The sequence below is a fragment of the Podarcis erhardii genome (genome assembly GCF_964252035.2).
Source record: "Podarcis erhardii genome assembly, chromosome: 9".
In the NCBI taxonomy this organism is placed as follows: Eukaryota; Metazoa; Chordata; class Lepidosauria; order Squamata; family Lacertidae; genus Podarcis; species Podarcis erhardii.
The window spans coordinates 43526229-43545191 of record NC_138512.1 but is presented as its reverse complement, the minus strand read 5'-3'; the positions used below and the strand labels follow the sequence as shown (position 1 = coordinate 43545191).

At 39.2% G+C, this 18963-nt stretch overlaps 1 protein-coding gene across 2 annotated transcripts in view; it reads left to right on the top strand.

The window, feature by feature from the left end:
* The window catches only part of HHIP (hedgehog interacting protein), a 79205-nt gene that overhangs the window by 13737 nt on the left and 46505 nt on the right, over window positions 1-18963 (top strand). For both annotated transcript variants that reach the window (XM_081875325.1, XM_081875326.1), the window contains exons 3-4: window positions 6500-6656; window positions 8326-8527. In XM_081875325.1, coding sequence (XP_081731451.1) covers window positions 6500-6656; window positions 8326-8527 — 359 coding nt within the window. The remainder of the gene's footprint in view (window positions 1-6499; window positions 6657-8325; window positions 8528-18963) is intronic.

Below are 18963 nucleotides of genomic sequence, written 5' to 3'. Positions count from 1 at the left end.
ACTCAGAAGACTACATGAGATGTCTACTTCATTTTTTAAAAAAGTTTGTTGTCCTTTTAAGAAAGCTGATTTTGTAGTAATATAAGTTAAACATATCTAGAGGACTAAAGCAAACCTTCAACATATTTGTAGGATTTGGACCAGTTCCATGGTGTTGCTAAACACATTGGGCAAAATAGTGGCCTTTGATAAACACACGAGACCACAGCATAGTAAATGTTATTCTTAATGTATTATGTAATAGAGAAGAGAATCTAGGCCATGAGATCTATGGTGACCATACATGGGACACAATCCAGATAAATTTACATTGTGCTTAAGTCCTTTGACACCAATGGGTTTTAGGAACACTCAACTTTCTCTGGAATGTCCCTGTAGTCTACTATCACCTTTCTCTGTACTATCAAAATGTTTTGCAGGGGGTGTCTTATCCTCCAGCTGCTCCAACTTAAACCTAATTATCATAAATTATTCTTTTTTTCTTCTTTTTTTTATTTTGCATATATGCTACTGTCCCCCAGCAAAGGATTATGAGCACAGTGCAGGCAAAGACAGACACTTTTAATTCCCACTGTGATTGTTCCACATAGTGCTTAAACGCCTTCCATTTAAATTTATGAGAATTAATTTGCCTGGGCCACAAACACTACTTGTTGCTTTTTAAAATGTTTCTTTCTATCTCTATCCACAAAATGAACTGTGTCCTGCTCTCTGATATTGTACCGCCTTTTGAAATACAAAGTTGTGACTATATAATTGCAAAGCTGTTTTTCCTTGCATTATCTCTTTCCATGTTTACCTTAAAAGTGTAAATTATGTTGTTGTATAAGAAAGCGGAGGCAATAAGACTCTTAATGCCATGGTTTGGCACTAGTGTGCACAAACAGAACTGTGTAAAACTGAGTCTCAGCCTTGTGTTCTCTATCCTTCCTCTGAGGATTCTTAAGTGACTTCCTCTTAGATCCAAAAGCAATGAATATATTTTGCTCAAATCATAGTTTGCTCTTAAATTAGGATCAAACTGTGGTTTGGGATCTTGGTTTAAAGAGCAAGCTGTCATTGGAGCAAACCATAGTACACTGCACTTGGACACAATGGGAAACTATGGTTTGTTGACAAACAGGAAATCAACTTTAAAATCCTTAGCACATGAGGGAGGATAGCTCAAGCTTAATTCTTGACTCTCCTTAGCTCTGCCCATCTATCTATAGCCAAACTATGGTTTGGTATTTCATATGAATGCAATCACTGTCATGTGAAGGGTAGAAGAAATTAGCAAGTGCAACTCTATCACACCTTGAGTTGTATAATAATTATTTATGAAATTTGTGCAGCTTTTTAAAAAGTTGCATAAATAATAAGAGTTAAAACAAGGCATAGACGAATGTGAAGCACTTTTGGAAAAAAGGCTTTTCAAAAGAATATTTGTGTACAGTGTTCTTGATTTCTTTTAACTCTCAGGGATGCAGAACATTTTTGTAGTGTTCTTTGACTTGTGAAAACATTTTGAAAAGGCTTGATTTTCCCCTTTGGTGTGGTTTAACATGTATCTAAACTCATTCAAATATGAAAATATTATTATTGTCTTTGTAAACTACAGAGACGTTTCTAAGACTTTCCTAAACCAGCTGTTCTTTGCTCTTTATTGCATTCCCCAAAGCAAAGCAGAATAGATCAGAGTTGCCAAGACTGCCTGCTGAGCAGCGATAACAGATTAGATTAAATGTTTGGCTCATGCTGGAGGCCACTAAGAAGAATTTCTTTTTATTTTTATTTATTTTTAATACTATTTAAATAAAAATAATAATTATCACATATGAGAAGCACATCCTGCTAAACTTTAACACTGTGTGTGTATGTGTGTGTGTGTGTGTGTACAAAAGTCATTGTTTTTGAGGAAAATTTTCTTTCACGCTATGAAAAGAATAAGATGCTAAATGCTAAAGGAAGTGGAGAGAGGGCGATCTTAGCTGCACAGGAGCTGGAGTCGAAAGAGCCTCACTCCCTAGATCAACATATGTGGTGACGAATGACAAATTTATTTTCCTACAGAGCTTGTGTATATGTAAAACTGCTGAAGTGCATCAAGATGTCAAGTGCTTTTTGTGACCACCCAGGTTGCCTTGAAAGATAACCAGATGAAAACATAACTTTTAAGCACTGGGCTTTGGAGGAAATGGCTTACATGCTGTAGCATCAGCTAGAGTAGGATTTTTCCTACATCAATCAGATGCTAATAATCATTATAAAGACTTATTCTGAAAGTGGGCCACATGGACAATAAATACATACATACATACATACATACACCCATGTCCAACCAAGTTAACTGATTTGTTTGGCAGAGTGATCATTTAGTGGTTCCTGAAAGTGGTGTGCTGAGGTTTGGTTTCTGTTTCTGGGACAAATAACTGATGGCTTAGTTCTATAGTTCTGTGATATTAAAACCGGGGAGGGGAGCAATTTTTAACAGAAAACACATATAGATTTCAGTTTATTTGATCTTTGCATCTCTTTCTAAAATCTGTAACAATTGCCAGAGGAGTAGTCTTCTTCAGCAAAAACAAGAGTAACAAATTGATTATGGCATAAACTTTCATTGCCTTAAGGCAGCAAACCTTGTCTACTCACAAGTAAGTCCTATTGAATTCCTGGGCCTTTTTACCATGTAAGGTTAGGACTGCAACCTAAAATCTCTAGTGAGCAAAAGCTTAGGCCTGTTCACCTTTAAGCTGTCATAGGACTCTTTGGTGTTGCTTCCTAACAGCAGAATCCATAAGAAATATGTATAAAGAATTTGTTTAGTACCTGGCTTTATTCAGCTGACATTTATTGCTTTCTTGTGAATGGGAAACAAAAGGAAATTTTACAACAGCCTGTTATATCTCAAAATGGAAATGTAGCTGTGTTGGCCCATGAGAAGAAGAAAATCCAAACTTCATAACTGGGCAACAGGGCCAACCAAAATGTCACAAAATCGTGGCAGGCTTTGAGAATAACTTAGAAACATTAACCAGGAATAAATAGGCTTATAAAGGACTCTGAATTAGAGTGCAAAGGATCAAAGCACCCCACAACTGATTCTACCAGTCACAAACCAATATTTGTCATAAAAATGCATTATCACCAGAAAAGGTAAAAAAAAAAAAAAGGCCTTTGAACTCAGGTTCAGATTCAATTTTCAGTGGAAAATTACTTGGAAGAGGGGTTGGAATGCCATTTTAATTTTGTATATTTGTTTTTGTTACCTATAAAGTTATGTTAACATTCCCATTTTTATATGTAGGCATTTTTTTAAAAAACTGAGTGAATCAAGGGAATATAGTTTGTTCTTTTATCCCCTATACTCGCAGGTGCCCCCCCTCTTCCCTACATGTTCCAAATACATAAGCAGTACACATTTAAACCCTTCTTTTCTAGTTGAGCTAGAAAATATGGATAAAAATAAAAATTGTTGACAAGCATTTATGGGAATGCATCACTGTCCAGTGGCAGTAGAAAAAGTTAAGAATCCAGTGAGAGGAGATGGAGTTCATCACCATTCAATTATCAGCTTACCTTAGTACTGCAGAGTACCAGTTGCGTTCTGCAAGTGGAGATACATTCCTGAATGCCTTTGGAAACTCTGAGTGGTGCATAACTAAGTACTTTTTTCTAGTATTTCTGTTTGCACAATGAACTTCCTTTCCACTCCTTTCCCCATGTGCCCCTGTGCCCTCCCCAGATCTGCTCTAGAGGGTTATGGGTAAACCCATAGCAGATTTAGGGAGCATACAGGGAGAGGAGAAGGAGCAGAAGTTCAACTGCATTGTCCAAAGTCCTTACACTAGAGGACACACTTCACTGGATGCCACCCTCTGTCAATTTCATTTCAAGACTGGTTTTAGTGTATATAAATCCTCATGTTTCCTCAAAGCTGTGGCTTGGTTTGCTGTCTATTATCATGTTTGTTTTTCTTATGAAGAAGAGTAGATGTTGTATTGTGCCGCTGGGATAAGAGGCATAAACATGGCCACCTTCCAGACAGGGTGCCCTGGACTTTGTGTGCATCAGATTTTCATGGTTCTATCTGTGATGAAGTACCTCACATATTTGGATATCCATATCAGTGAGTGAAGCCTAAGCATCTTTATCTATCGAGCACTAGGGGACTTTAGTGCTGGAAGTGGTGGCTTGGTGAAGTCTCTAGCAATTACTGGATGAACTCCCTTGATGTAACAGTGGAACAGGGTACTAGGAAGAGCCTTTATCTGTGCTTGGCTCATCTCTTTTATGACGCTAGAGGGATTGTGAGCAGAAGAAGTAGTAGAAGCAGAAATCTAAGAATGAGGGAGTCAAAAACTTGAAAAGGCAGTAGGCTTTGCTTCTTTATTATTGTATTTTTATGCCAACTTTCCTCCAAGAAGCTCAAGGTGGCATACATAGTTCCCAGCTCCATTTTTATCTCACAACAACCCTATGAGGGAAGTTAGGCTATGAAATATTGACTGGCCCAAAGTCACCCCAGGGGATTTGAACCCTGGTTTTGCCCAGGTCCTAGTCTAACACTCTAATCACTGTGCCATACTGGCTAAGGGGCTTTGTGACTTCCTGTGACACTGGATGGACCCTGAGTTTGACAAGGGGAATCTATAGAAACAGGTGGGTAAGCAGGAGGTGGACAATTTACCTCAATTTCTGTCTGTGGGGTCACATCCACACCATATATGCAAAGCACATGGCTTCCCACAAAGAATCCTGGGAACTGTAGTTTCAGAACTACAATTCCCAGCACCATTAACAAAGTACCTTTGCGAGGATTCATGAGGGAAAGCCATGTATTTTAGGTGTATGGGGAGGATGTGACCTGCTGCTGAAGAGGGATTACCTCAAACACAGAATTCATTGACCATATAGATACAGTTCAGAAGTACATGTTCATAATGAAAGGGAGATCAAGAGAGGAGAACATTAAGGGGCAAACAATTTCCACATAGGTAGATGGAAATATGAGTTCTGCAGGGGGATTGAGCTTGGTATTGGGTAAAATGAAAATTCATCTGGCTTAGATTCCTAGGAATGGCAAATGAGAAACCATAGATGGGCCGAAAAACTGAAACATAATGCATCCATATAAAGTTCTCACCCAGCAAACTGGGTAGAAGTATAACTCCATCTCAGGCAGTCAGTTGTATTATGAGACCACACCGACTGTGCCTTATTGTTGTTTTGATATTGGATATCCTGCCATTAATTGTTTCTGTAAATTATGTTTGTAAATACATTAGCACTGTGGTGTGGTTTATTCATTGTTGACTCTAATTCTGAGTTTTTGGCATGTCTTCTAATCAGATTCTTTCTTGATCTATTTATTCATGAGATGGTGTTTCACTGCAAATATGCAGTCACCAATCAAGAAAAATAAACTTGTAAGAAATGTTTGACACAAACCCATGCATATTAAATGCTTTCAGCTAAATGTTTAGCAGGTTATTTTTTTAAAAAACAAAACAAAACATTTTACCCACTTTACCACCAATGTTTTTAGGGTGGCGTACTTGCCCTCCCTTTTATCCTCAAAATAAAGTGAGGTAGATTAGGCTGCAAGCCTAACCAAAGCTACTTGGGAGTAAGCCCCACTGAATTCAGTAGGATTTACTTCTTACAGGCATGGCTAGGATTGCACTGTTAGGCTATGAGATAGTGACTAGACTAAAGTTGGTAATTTTTGTGGCTGCCCAGCTGCTCTACTTCTCTGTTTTTTACTGGTGGCGTGTCTTGGAATTTAAAGGTGGAGCTAGTGGAGAAATGGCAAGTGTTCACAAGAGAATGTTATTTCATAGAGGAATAGTTATGGATTTTAGTGACTGCTGTGAATGGCTCTATTGTCTTCATTGGTGTTATCTAAGTGGTTTTAAGAATTGCTAAGGCATTCATATGCCATGACATTTTAATGTATCATAAATTCTCTTGCTGTTACCCTTGGTTTTTACACTGATGGGCCTTTTTCAACAATCATTTGTAAAATAGGTAGCAGAATGAAAATACAAATGAAAATCATTAAAAAAACAACACAATAACGGTATATAAGATGTTTGCATGCAATAATATTTTAAAGTTTCTGTTTGTAGATTCTTTGATCGGTCTAATTCCTAAAATGGAAACATTGGATTATTGATACTCAGAGTTGACCCATTGTAATTAATAGACATGACTAACTTGGACCCATTAATTTCAGTAGGTCTACTCTGAGTAGGACTAGCTTTAAATACAGTTCATTAATTTATCTGTTAATTTCTCAAGTATTTGAGATCATTCATTGTACTGCTGAACTGTCTGATAATAAGCCACAAGAAGATTTGTTTGTTTTTATTTGTCCATATTAAAGAGAGTCTTTTGCAAGACCAGAGGCATGTTTTAAAAATTATCCTTTTTAGTCTATACAAAGGCTATATGTATATTTAAGAACAAAATATCCATATTCATTAATAAGCTAAACATTTTTCCTTCACTTTTAAAGGTTTCCTCCAAACTACAGCGGATGATTTTTGCTTCTATTATACAAGAAAAGATGGTGGCTTGTGCTTTCCAGATTTTCCAAGAAAACAAGTTCGAGGACCAGCTTCTAACTATTTGGACCAGATGGACGAATATGGCAGAGTAGAAGATATCAGCAGGTTCATAAAGATAAATACTGCTTAATCTAAAAAATCTGACAAATCTTTGTAGTTGACATTGAGTTGAGTCAGTCTTTGCTTATGCTTCCCAGCTGTGTCATCCAGATGTTGCCTTCTCTTGCTGTTGTTAGCAGTCTATTCTTTATAATGTATTGAATTCTTGTGTAATACGTACTTTACTAATGATTCATTGACTTCATTCTGGATCAAATACATTGCAGATGTGTTATCTGAAATGTTATCTAAATTTAATTGTTGGTAATTTGATTTTCCCCTCTGATTTCTTATCAGTTAACCACTCCTGGTTGTTGTTTTGCCCCTCTTCTACATTATCCACTTATGACCAAAAATGGATTTCCATCATTTAAGTTTAGTGCAGCAAATATTACACCTCCCCCCCAGGCGGAAGGGTTATTATGTGTTCAGTATTTAGTACTCATCCCAGGGTAATGGGAAATTTAACTTGTGTTTTGAACACAGAGAGATTAGGGTCAGGAGGAGTTTGGAGTTGAAAGGACAGTCTCATTTTTCATAAATTTGCTTCAGTCTCTCTCTTCTTTTTTCCAAGTTCAGTTTTAATTCTAACATCTATACTACCTCATGACGGTCAATTGACCCCTTGGGTTAATACTTCGGCCTTTTTTTAAAAAAAAAAAAAAAAGGTTAACATTCAGATAAAAGTATATTTGCCCCTAATTCCTCCAATTCTGGACAAAAAATCTGTAAATAGTATTTATGTAGGTGTGTATCATATTATCCTGCAATATATAGTGTATTATATAATGCATAAAATTTAATAATAATATATTATGTATTATACATTCTGTTATATATATGATCTCTGCAAGCTATTGGGCTTTATTCTGTTTATAATTACAGTTAATTGTAACAATTCCAAAAGTTAGTCCCAGTCCTTTTTCAAATAGTGTGCTCTTTTTAATTTAATTTTGAATATGTTGGCATTTAGAAATTAATCACATGTTGCACTTAAGTAAGATTATGGATCAGTTATGCATCTGTCCATTACTTTTCACTTACCATTGTGTGCACCACAATCCTATGTGTGCGAACACAGAAGCAGAGCACAACAAATACAAATAAGCCACACATTCAGCAGGTGTCAGTTCCCCTCCCCAATTCTAGTTAATTTCAGCCAAAATCTCCAACCAAAACCTCTAAATGCTCCCTCCTTGCCTCTCTATTCAACCCCCCCCCCCACTTGTAGCTGTCCTCTACCTCCTTCCTTTACCTGGAGTGATGTCACCTACCTGTAGGTAGTATCTGTGTCCAAATAGTTGAGAGAGATTCTCAAATATCAGGAGACCTTAGTCCTGTTGTTAGCTCCCATAGCAGCCCTGGACTATTGGCGAGCAATTTGGCTTACAAGGGGCTGGGCAGCCAGCAGCTGAGGCATGTTGTCGCATCTCCCTCAGTCACTTTCTGTCAGACTGAAAGCTACCTCGCCTTCAGATTGAAATATGTGATACCCAACATTGCCTTTGCTTGCCCTGCTGAATACAGCTGACCATGTGAATAGTAGGAACAAGACATTGCCTATTGTAGCACATGTTCTGATTTCTTGCAACTTGCTTTTCTTGCAGGAAATTTTAAATAGGGAGGCAGTAATCTATAGGTATAACAAAAATGGTGTTTTATTACTTTTTTTAAGGAAGCATAAACACAACTGCTTTTGCATCCATGAGGTTGCAAGTGGCCTGAGGCAGCCTGTTGGAGCAACACATTGTGGAGATGGATCACAGCGCCTGTTCATCCTGGAGAAAGAGGGATATGTAAAGATTTTCACACCTGAAGGTGATTTAATCAAGGAGCCATTTCTGGACATACACAAGCTTGTTCAAAGTGGAATAAAGGTTAGAATTCTTTTTATTTACCATTGCCTGCCTATTTGCTTTTTGATATACTCACTACATTACTTTTTCTACAGCTTCAACTTTTGCCACCTTTGGTTTTAAATGATAAAATAGTATGCAAATATTTTAAAAGGAGAGTGCCAGCTAATTGATCTCTTAATAAAACATCTCTCCTCTTTCTCTTCATAATTCCAACCCAATGAACATTCATTATGCTTAAGATTCATTTATTTAGACTTAGATTGGCCAGCTAATTCAATAGGTTCAACAGCAATATAGTTACAGTGGTAGGGCATATGCTTTGTATGTCTACGGTTCTGAGTTCAGTCTTCAGCACTGCCTGTTAGCAAAGGAGCTCATGTGGCAGGGTTGGAGAAATCCCTGTCCCTGAATGCTTAGAAGGCTCCCACCAGCCACAGGAAAAGGCATGATTTAGTATAAGGCTTCATATAGTAAAATGCTCGGCTCCATTGACACCTATAACTTAAACCTTTCTATTTAAATATTTGTTCTTTATCACATAATTGTGTGCATAATATTATCAGTACAGTGAAATAATTTGAATCCAGGTCACAAATTATTCCACTCAAGAATGTGGTTCTCTATAGCTGATTTCTGTGGAAACAGTTTTGATCCTTTAGCTATTTGTTTCTTGACACCTAATGTGGCTAGCCATTCTCGTTGTTGAATACAGAAGGGGGAGCTCTCACTGCATCAGCTGCTTGAGAGGATGGCTCTTCCTTGGCCTTTTCGGTGCATGATAAGATGCAACTATGCTCTGTTCTCCTTCTTCTTGAATTGATTGGATTTTAAGTAACTTGCAAGCTTTTCAACCTCCTGAAATGTGTTTTGCTCCTAAATGCAGCAAGTTAAAATAAAAAGTATTGCATCATTGAACACCAGAAGCTGCTCTCCTTTTTGTTTTGCCCATTTGAGATGCAACTTTCCCTTATTTCATTACTGCTTTATACACAAAATGGCATTTAAGTTTTGTGGTGAGACTTGGTATAGCAATAATATATTTTTAAAGCATGACACATTGTCTGAATAACAGTTTTCAGGAAATGTCTAAATGATTTCTAAGAGATTAACATTCTATGGTCTTTTAAATGTGTTTGTGGGAGGGGCGTTATTGGTTTCCTTGTGTTTTATTACATACTGTATTTTGTGTTCTCATTTTGTATTTTTATGTTGTGAACTGCCCTGTGATCTTTGGAAGAGGGGCAGTATGCAAATTTAATTAATTATAATAATACAGTAATAACAATATACTGTTTTGGTAACTTAATTATATGAGGGTATAGAGTCATAACATAGTCCTTTTGCAGATCTTATAAGACAGTATTCGCCCACCTGGTGCCTTCCAGCTGTTCTTGTCTACAATTATCATCAACCCCAGCCAGCACAGCTATGGGAGATGCAATCCAAAACATCTGGAGGGCACCAGGTTGGCAAAGGCTACTATAAGACAAACTTCCCCTGTTTTTCTTTTAGACAGCTTGAGCAGCAGACTATGGAACAAAACGTGTCCCTTTGAAACTTACAAAGCTATTGTATCAAAGTTCTATTGTATTGAGATCAACCGTTTAAGTAATGATAGTAGTGTTTTAATAATAAATCTAATGAAAACAACATGATAAAAGCACAAAGCCTCTGAAGAGAATGAAAGAACCCCCGTGAAAGAGAAAACATATGTCAGGGAAATGATACTGAAGATAGGCTCTTAAGAATATATGAGCTAGACTCCTTGACCTCAGCCACCTTCTGCTCCCCTCCAGGCTATGAACTGTTTTTGCTTGTCACAATGGCTTAAATTTTAATAGAAAGTTTCCCTAAATCTCGAACCACATCTGCTTCTTTGTTTCTTTCCACAGCCAAATTCCTCAGCGAGGCCAACTATACATACTTCAGTGGTTCCATATATATTTTTTGTTGCGGGGTGGAGGGAGTAAAATATTCTTATATAATTCCTTTAGGAATAATTTCGAAAGTTCACAGTTTGCCACAATCACAGTGTATTACAGATAAACGCAAAGGTATTTCAGCTATGCATATTGAGTTCTTAAGTCGATTGCCTGCCAACCGATTTTTTCACAAGCGCTGGCATTTGCGCATGCGCTCCTTTCCAAAGCAACAAACTTCAAACAGTTTCTGTTCATTATTGAGGCTTTCATAGATTCTATGGAGTTTCTACAAAGAAAATAAAGAGATAAATAAGGCGCATTTCACACTTTATGCAGCAGTTTCCCCTCTATCTCTGGCATTGAACATTACAGTGGTACCTCGGGTTACATAAGCTTCAGGTTACATACGCTTCAGGTTACAGACTCCGCTAACCCAGAAATAGTACCTCGGGTTAAGAACTTTGCTTCAGGATAAGAACAGAAATCGTGCTCCGGCGGTGTGGCGGCAGCAGGAGGCCCCATTAGCTAAAGTGGTGCTTCAGGTTAAGAACAGTTTCAGGTTAAGAACCTCCAGAACGAATTAAGTACTTAACCCGAGGTACCACTGTACAATATTTGTGAGAGCATCAACATATTTGTCTATAGACATACTTGTGCACTGGCTGTGAAGTGGGGCAGCATCTCAAGCTGATTTTTTGTGTGTGCAATGACGCCACTATTTAATATACCAAAATTGTCACTATACAGATGATTTCTATGTGAAGGGGTTCAGAAACCCCTCTTTCTACACAGGGTGACAAGCCCTCCAGATGTTGCTGAACTACAACTCTCATACAACAGCTGCATTGGCTGCCAGTTTGTTTTCAGGTCCAATTCAAAGCAATCATGCTAGTGCTTAAAGTCCTAAATGATTTAGACCCCAAATATCTGAAATACCATCTCCTTCCCTACAGCCCCTCCAGCTGTTGTGATCAGCAGAGGGGGCCCTCTTGGCATTTCCACCTCCCTCAGAGGTTCATTGGGGCGGCCCAGGAGAGATTATTCTCCATGGCAGGCCCTAAGTTGTATGCCTGGCTTCTTCACTATACAGCTTTCAATAAATGCTGAAGACACACATCCTTATTTTTATTTTTATTTTATTTATTTCACAAAATATATGTGCCTCTTGATTGTAAAGCTACAACAACCTAGCCTTTGACGCGTGGGATGTGTCAGGGCCTCCCACTATTACCACGACTGCACTCTGTTCTATTTTTAATTATGAATTTTAAACTGTTGTAACCCACCCTGGGACCTGCTGGTGAAGAGTGGGTAATAAATTTAAAAATGATGATGATGATGATGATGATGATGATAACCCCTGGTCATTGGCTGTCCTTACTTGGGCTGATGAGAGTTAAAGTTCATCAGCCTGAGGGCCACAGGTTCTCCATTCCTGTTCTGCAAGATCTGGCTTTCCTTAACTTGCTCTTGCAGCTGCTTCTGCTGTTTATTTCTAGTACACCAAATGCAGAGAGAGCTAAGAACCTTTTACCTTTGTAGAATCTGAAGGGATATGTGCTCAGGTCAGACACAGGTGAACCGAGCTGTTCCTACATTTTTACTGTACTTCTCTCTGCCTCACAAGATCTAGACACCAGCACTTTCCATATTATGATTTACCGTACATCACAAGAGTGTCTTGGCAAGAGAACCCTTGCCTGAACAGCCTTGTAGCCACAATTTTATGCCACGAAGTTATGCAAGCTTAAACCACTGAAAGCAACACAAGCGGGTTGAATGACGGCCCTATAAATGGAAAATATACTTGCCCTAAATTCTGATCATAAATGCATTTATTTGGGGACCCCAATAGGTGAGTCAGGGAACCTGGATTCCATGCAGGATGCTAGGAGGGAAAATCAGGGGGGAAGGGAGTAGCAGAGAGAGAAAGTGAAAAGAGGGCGACTGAAAGAAAACAAAACTGCAGTGCCCCTGCCCACATTGACTTTGGCCCCTGCTCACCACTTGCACGCAGACTCTGACTAATTACTCCTGAGAGAATGTGGCCCTGAATAGAAAAAACATGTTCCCCTTACATTCAAATATTCAAGCAAACAGGCAGAGTTACCGCAGAGTTACTCCAATCCTTTTGGCCCCCACTGCAGGGCAGAGGTAGGATGAGAGTCTTCTATCCAAACATTTTTTTATCCTCTCCCTTTCAGAACTGTGATGAGGAGCAGAACAAAGTGTTTTGAATGTTCTCTTTTCTTTCATATGAACTATATCTCCCACTGGTGTGGCACCACTGTTACTAGATCTTAAAAGAGAAGGAAATTGATCGTGCTGATAGTTTGGTAAAGAAGGATGTGTTGTTGACATTTTGTAAGGATTAAATACAGCTTGGTGTTTTCTGAACAGGGATGTAGGAAGGCAGCGATTTCCCAACCTGTGTTCTTCACAATCAACGCCGTTTCCATTCCACTGTAGTTTAGTTTCTGCCAAGTACTATGCCATTCTCCTCCCTTCTATTTAATGTAAGTTATGCAACTTACATAAACTACGTAACCATTTACATAACTTACATTCATCTCAATGTAAAGGAAATGTCAAAACAATGTTTTTAAAAGCCATGAATTACACACCATTTGCAGACTTTTTTATATATATAAAAAGAGATGATGTGAATGAATACTGATCATTTTTGCTTCACTGATTTCCATCCCTGACAACAGATGAACATGTGAACTCCAGCATCCTTCACTTCCTTTTCCATTTTTGTTGGAATAAGATGAAAAATATGGAATACATCCAAGTGCTATAGAGACCTGTAGCTCTGAACAAGATAACTATTAGCTTTTGCTTGCAGTTGTGGAACGCTACAGTACTATTTAGGCAGTCTGTTTTACACTAAATACATTATGGCCTTTGTTGATTTTGGGCCCAGTGGCCTAGGTTAGAAGAACCTAGATGAGGATGATACTTTATCATTTTCCATGAACATGTGTAGGTTTAATGCTCTGTGTTTCCTCAAGAGGAATCCCATGGTGTCAATTAACTGAACTTGTTCCAAAACAAGGCTCTATTTGGAAAATATAGTTTTCATTGTGGGTGTTCCTTGAAATTGTATGCCTTATACCCTGCTATTATGGAGATGTGTGCAGTAGGGTGAAGACTGCCAGCTTCTTTTCCATGCAGTGTATGAATTAGAGCTGCATCCCACACACAGTGCTAGATAATTTGTGTTTCAATTTTGCTATGTGTACAACTCATTTTAGAGCATTCAACAATTTTAAAAAGTGTTTAAAAAGTCTTCTTCTGGCATGTCATTTGTTGTAAGCAAAGGAATATTCTATTTAGAAATTTTCAAAACCAACTAAATGAGATGTTATTTAGAAAATGTAATTAAAGAAAGGAGGTTGACTGTGTGTGTGTGTGAGAGAGAGAGAGAGAGAGAGAGAGAGAGAGAGAGAATAGCCACATCCTGAGGTCCGTTGTCAAAAGTCAGTACAAGCAATGGAGGCACAAAGACAGGAAAGAATAGCCGCAGTTACCTATGCTCTGGTAACCTCCCAACTGGGCTCTGTGTGGAGTGACTCTTGAAGATAATTTGGAAGCTACAACTTGTGCAGAATGCAGCAGTCAGGATGCTAACTGGTATCAGGAGGTGGGCCCCTATAATGCTAGTTTTCCAGGAACTACACTGATTCTTGATCAGCTTCTGAGTCAAATTTAGGGTGTTGATGTTAACTTATAAAGCCTTAGATGACTTGGGCCTAAATGATGTGAAGGAGCACCTCCTCTGATATCAACCTGCTCTGGCCTTAAAATCTCTATGAGGGGCTTTCTTGATGGTCCCACCCACATCTGAGGTACAGGGAGTGAATGCAAAGAAAAGGGCTTTCTCTGTGGCAGCACCCCATCTCTGGAATGACTTACTACCAGAGGTACATTTGGCATCAGTGCTGATGCCATTCCATAGGCAACTGAAGACATGCCTCTCTGTGTAAGCATTTTGAAGAAGTTCATTTATTTATTTTTTGTTAAGGATATGCTAGCTGTGTATTAGATTTTACTGTTTCCATTCTAGTTTTGATGAAAGCTTTGATATAACATTGGTTAGGATCCAGTTTTATATCATTTTTGGTGTTTTAATTCATGGTTGGGTTACTGGAGGCTGCCTGGTTGACATTGACACATGGCAAGGCCTTCTTAGTGATGGTTCCCCTTTTGTGGGAATGCCTCCCCCTCATCTGTCTCCTTCATTGTTGACTTTCAGGAGGAATTTAAAAACAACCTTGTTTACCCAGGAATTTAATGGGTAAACTGTTGCTAGCAACCCTAAAATTATTAACACAGGGAATGTGAAGGTTTTTAGAATATAACTGTTTGGGGAATGTTTTTAATGGTATTGCTATTGATGTGTTTGCTGCCCTGGGCTCCTCTGGTAGGAAGGGCAGGTTATAAATTGAATAAATAAATATTATTATATGTAATATGCCTTGGGGCTATCAATGAAGAACAGGCTTATAATTGAATAAATCAAAACAAAACATCAGGGTCATGAGGCATAAAGATCTCACTATACCATTTCCCCAGTGTGTTTCTTTGAAGCCTCTTAAAAGAATACACCCTTTTCCACCCCAGCTGATGTCCTCAGATATCAGGACAAATGAACTTTATCTAAGGTGCAAGTGGGGGAAATTGTAGCTCTCCAGATTTTGCGGAACTATATCACTGGAACATTGGAAGCTGCCTTATAACAAGTCGGTCCATTGGTCCATCTAACTCAGTATTGACCATGTTGACTGGCAGTGGCTCTCCAGGGTTTTGAAAGGGGACATTCCAAGCCTTACCTGAAGGTGCCAGGGTTTGAATCGTGGACATTCTGCAAGGTTTACTACTCAGCTGCACCCTTCACTAATACCCACCAAACATACCACCAAAGGATGATGATCAACTCCCATATCTCTGAGGTTACATGTGAAGGGGTCAGACACCTAGCTTACTTAGTGTGATAAAGTTATACACAGTGTGATAAGTTATTACATTTCCAGCTCCAATCTTTTCCTCCTAATTCACAGGCAGAGCTCTAGCAGGATATAACATGATTTTTGAAAGGCTAAACCTGCTGACAGATGGTTTACCTTTCTGCTCATCATTTCTACCTTATATCATATGAATCTGGTCTTAGTTTCCATAGAATCTTTTAAAGTGAAGATCGTGTTCTTCTCCTATGGTTGAAATAAATAAATAAATAAATAATGCCAAGGAGAAGCTGAAGCTGTTTCGTCAACACCACATGTGTAATTTGCCAGCTAAAACTCACATTTTTCCTACTTGAAAATAAATAAATTGCCATTAAACCAATATTGGCCATTATATTTAATTTGGAAAAGTGGCTATATGATCTGTGGGATCTGGTTGCCCATTTGTTTTTGATTTAAAATTGAAGTTGTTCAGACTTCAATAAAATTCAGAAGCTGAAATGCAGGGGTTTTTTTAATGATACTAACCAAAAGGCCTCAGTAAGAATAGAAGGAACACAATCCACCTTTAAAATAATTTAAATCAGCAGTAAGTTCTGGAAAAAGAGCCAGCAGGGGATAGTTGCCAAATTACTCCCACCAAGCCAGCCAATCAGGAGTTGGTGAAGGAATCCAGTTGTGCTTTCTGTCTGTGTTGCTGTATGTCTGATCTCCTGGATTCATTTTATGTCACAGGGGTGGGGTGGTGCCACTGCTGATAATGCCAGAGTGGAAATATCAAACAAGAAGGGACCACTATGTAGTTACATTGCAGGCCACAGTTCTGTAACCTTGGAAGTGGAACATACTTACAGTACATGGCAAGTGAACATAGCATTGCCTCCTTTCCAATAGCAGATGTTGTGGTGGGGTAGAGGTGCCTTCCTGACACTAGGAGGTTGCAGCTTACTTTGACAGGGACAGAGTGGTTGGGTATACTGAAGTATTATCAGAATCGCTGTGTTGCCTTCACAAGTGCAGCCATGCAGTCCTATTTTCACCATCACTCTGCCCCATCCTGAAAGCTGCACAAATGCTAGACAGTGGAAGAGTGCACCTTTGGGGATAAAGTCACACTGTTGGAAAGTCACAGTGTCTGCTGTGGCTGTAGAGACCAATACGGGTGAGACATGTTATATTGCAGCTGGGGTAGATGAAGGCATCTGGTTTCGCAACTATAGGTGCTCCATGGAGTTTCTTCTCTGTGTGCTCCTCCCAGTGGTCATTGCTCCTCTGGTCATTGCTCCTCTGGTCACTGCTGTGGATATATGACCTGACTGTCTGTCTCCAGGCACTGCACTTGTTTGCAAGGGATTCCCATATGGTGGGGTTAATATTGCCAGCCTTCATGTCACGTTTGCAGACATGAAGTTTGTAACGTAGAATTGGTCTACCACAGGCCTACCACAGGCCTAACGTAGAATTGGTCTACCACAGGCCTAGTGCCTGAAGCCAGCTCCTTGTAGAGCACATCCTTGAGGATCTTGTCATCTTCCATTCTATGTATGTGTTATTCACGTTATTCAAACCATATTTTGATATATGATTAAGTGTGCCAAGCCTCTCTGTATTATGCAGCGCACAATGCACAAATGACAGTCAGAAAACTAAGTATATCTGTGCCACAGACCTCTTACAAGGTATAAACATGTTGTCAGTTGAATCCTTGAGAGCCAGTGTGTTGTAGTGGTTAAGAGCGGTTAGACTCATAATCTGGTGAACCGGGTTCGCGTCTCCGCTCCTCCACATGCAGCTGCTGGGTGACCTTGGGCTAGTCACACTTCTTTGAAGTCTCTCAGCCCCACTTACCTCACAGAGTGTTTGTTGTGGGGGAGGAAGGGAAAGGAGAATGTTAGCCGCTTTGAGACTCCTTCGGGTAGTGATAAAGCGGGATATCAAATCCAAACTCTTCTTCTTCTTCTTCCTTATGATAGAAATTTCTACTGAACTTCTGCTTGAATTCTGTTCAAGATCATAATCTTCATTTCCTAACCTGTGGTCTGAACTAGGCATAACAATGAATGTGGGATCCCTGCCCAAAAAGGCAAGTCAGGCTTCCCCTCTTTTGACAAGGATCATATTGTGAGAAACATTTCTCCGGCATCCCACCCACAACCCTAGCATCAGCCAATGATGTGAACTGAAGAGAGACACATGGTTTGATTATGTTACCATAGTATGGAAGTATCCCAAGCTTAGGTATCCCAGGGTTGAATAAGTCTGCTTTATTGTACTGATGTTCTCAACAGGAAGCAAGAACCAGGGCTCTTCCTGAGATAAAAGCAGCAGTTCTGAAAGCAAAGGGCATAAAAGGAAGAAAGGCAAGGGTATGTTAGCTTCTCAAGAGGTATCTGGGAGCCACTGCAGGAGGCAGAATGCTGGACTTGATATGCCTTTGGCTTAATCCAGAGCTGCTTGTCAAGTTTTTTGTTATGTTTATGAGGAGCTGGCCTACATGATGTGACAAGGTTTTAAAATAATATATAAAGTAGATAAATTAAGAAAAAGAGCACTATACTTTTGTGGGTGTTTTTCCTCTTCAAGTTAAGCACCAACATTCAGTGATCGAATTACTTCAGACATTTCATAGTTTTAGCATCAGGGAGGTCTGTTATGACAACACAGAGGTTTATCTAATCTAGGAAGATCAGGTCCCTGAATTTACTTTCTTAGGTATTTATAATGTGCTAGCCATCATAGTGCTAGCACATTATAAATGTTTGCTTTTCCTTGTATGGGCCTTTGTTTGCTTTTCCTTGTATGGGCCTTTGTACTTGATATAATCATAGGGAAATGTTTCTTCTTGATGTACATGTTGTGCACTTTGGTGGGCTTTCAGCTGGCATGTTTTCAGCTATGCCCCACAAAAGTCACAATGGTGATGGTATGCTTTATGCTTCAACCATCTGAAGCAAATAGCAATTGCTCTAAGCAATTCCCAAGTCCTGACAAAACGAGGATACAGCTAGTATACTTCCACTGACATATATACTGTGCAAGATATACAAGGGGCACTGAAGTCAACAATAATATCAAAATATGTGCAGGTTTCATGGCAAATCTGGAAAAAGGTGGAGGAGAACCTAGGAAAGGGATGAAAACCAAACCATGGTCATACTAAAGGTGATCCAGATGGCCTATCATACCCCAGTGTGTGTCACGCAGGAATTACGGTATGTCAGGCATTTGTTCCATGTAGTTGTAATCACTTGGAAGGGCAGAATGAGGTTGTTCCACCATTGTGCCTTTCACATCCTTTTCCTCCCCCTTCCCAAACCATTCATTGAAGAGATCATCTAGAAAGGATATGGTCTCCTCCTGGCTGAGAATGCTCATCATGCAGTATTCCCAACCTTTTCCAGATGTAACCCCTCGAAAGAAGACAGGATCTGGGCCTGGAAAGGGATGCAGGGGCAGAGTGCTGCCCCACCCCCATGGAATTATAATTACACAAGAGGGAATATCTGAAAAGAGCTATGATGTGCTTTTTGGATGTCAGTACTAGAAGGTGCAGTCAACAAAATAC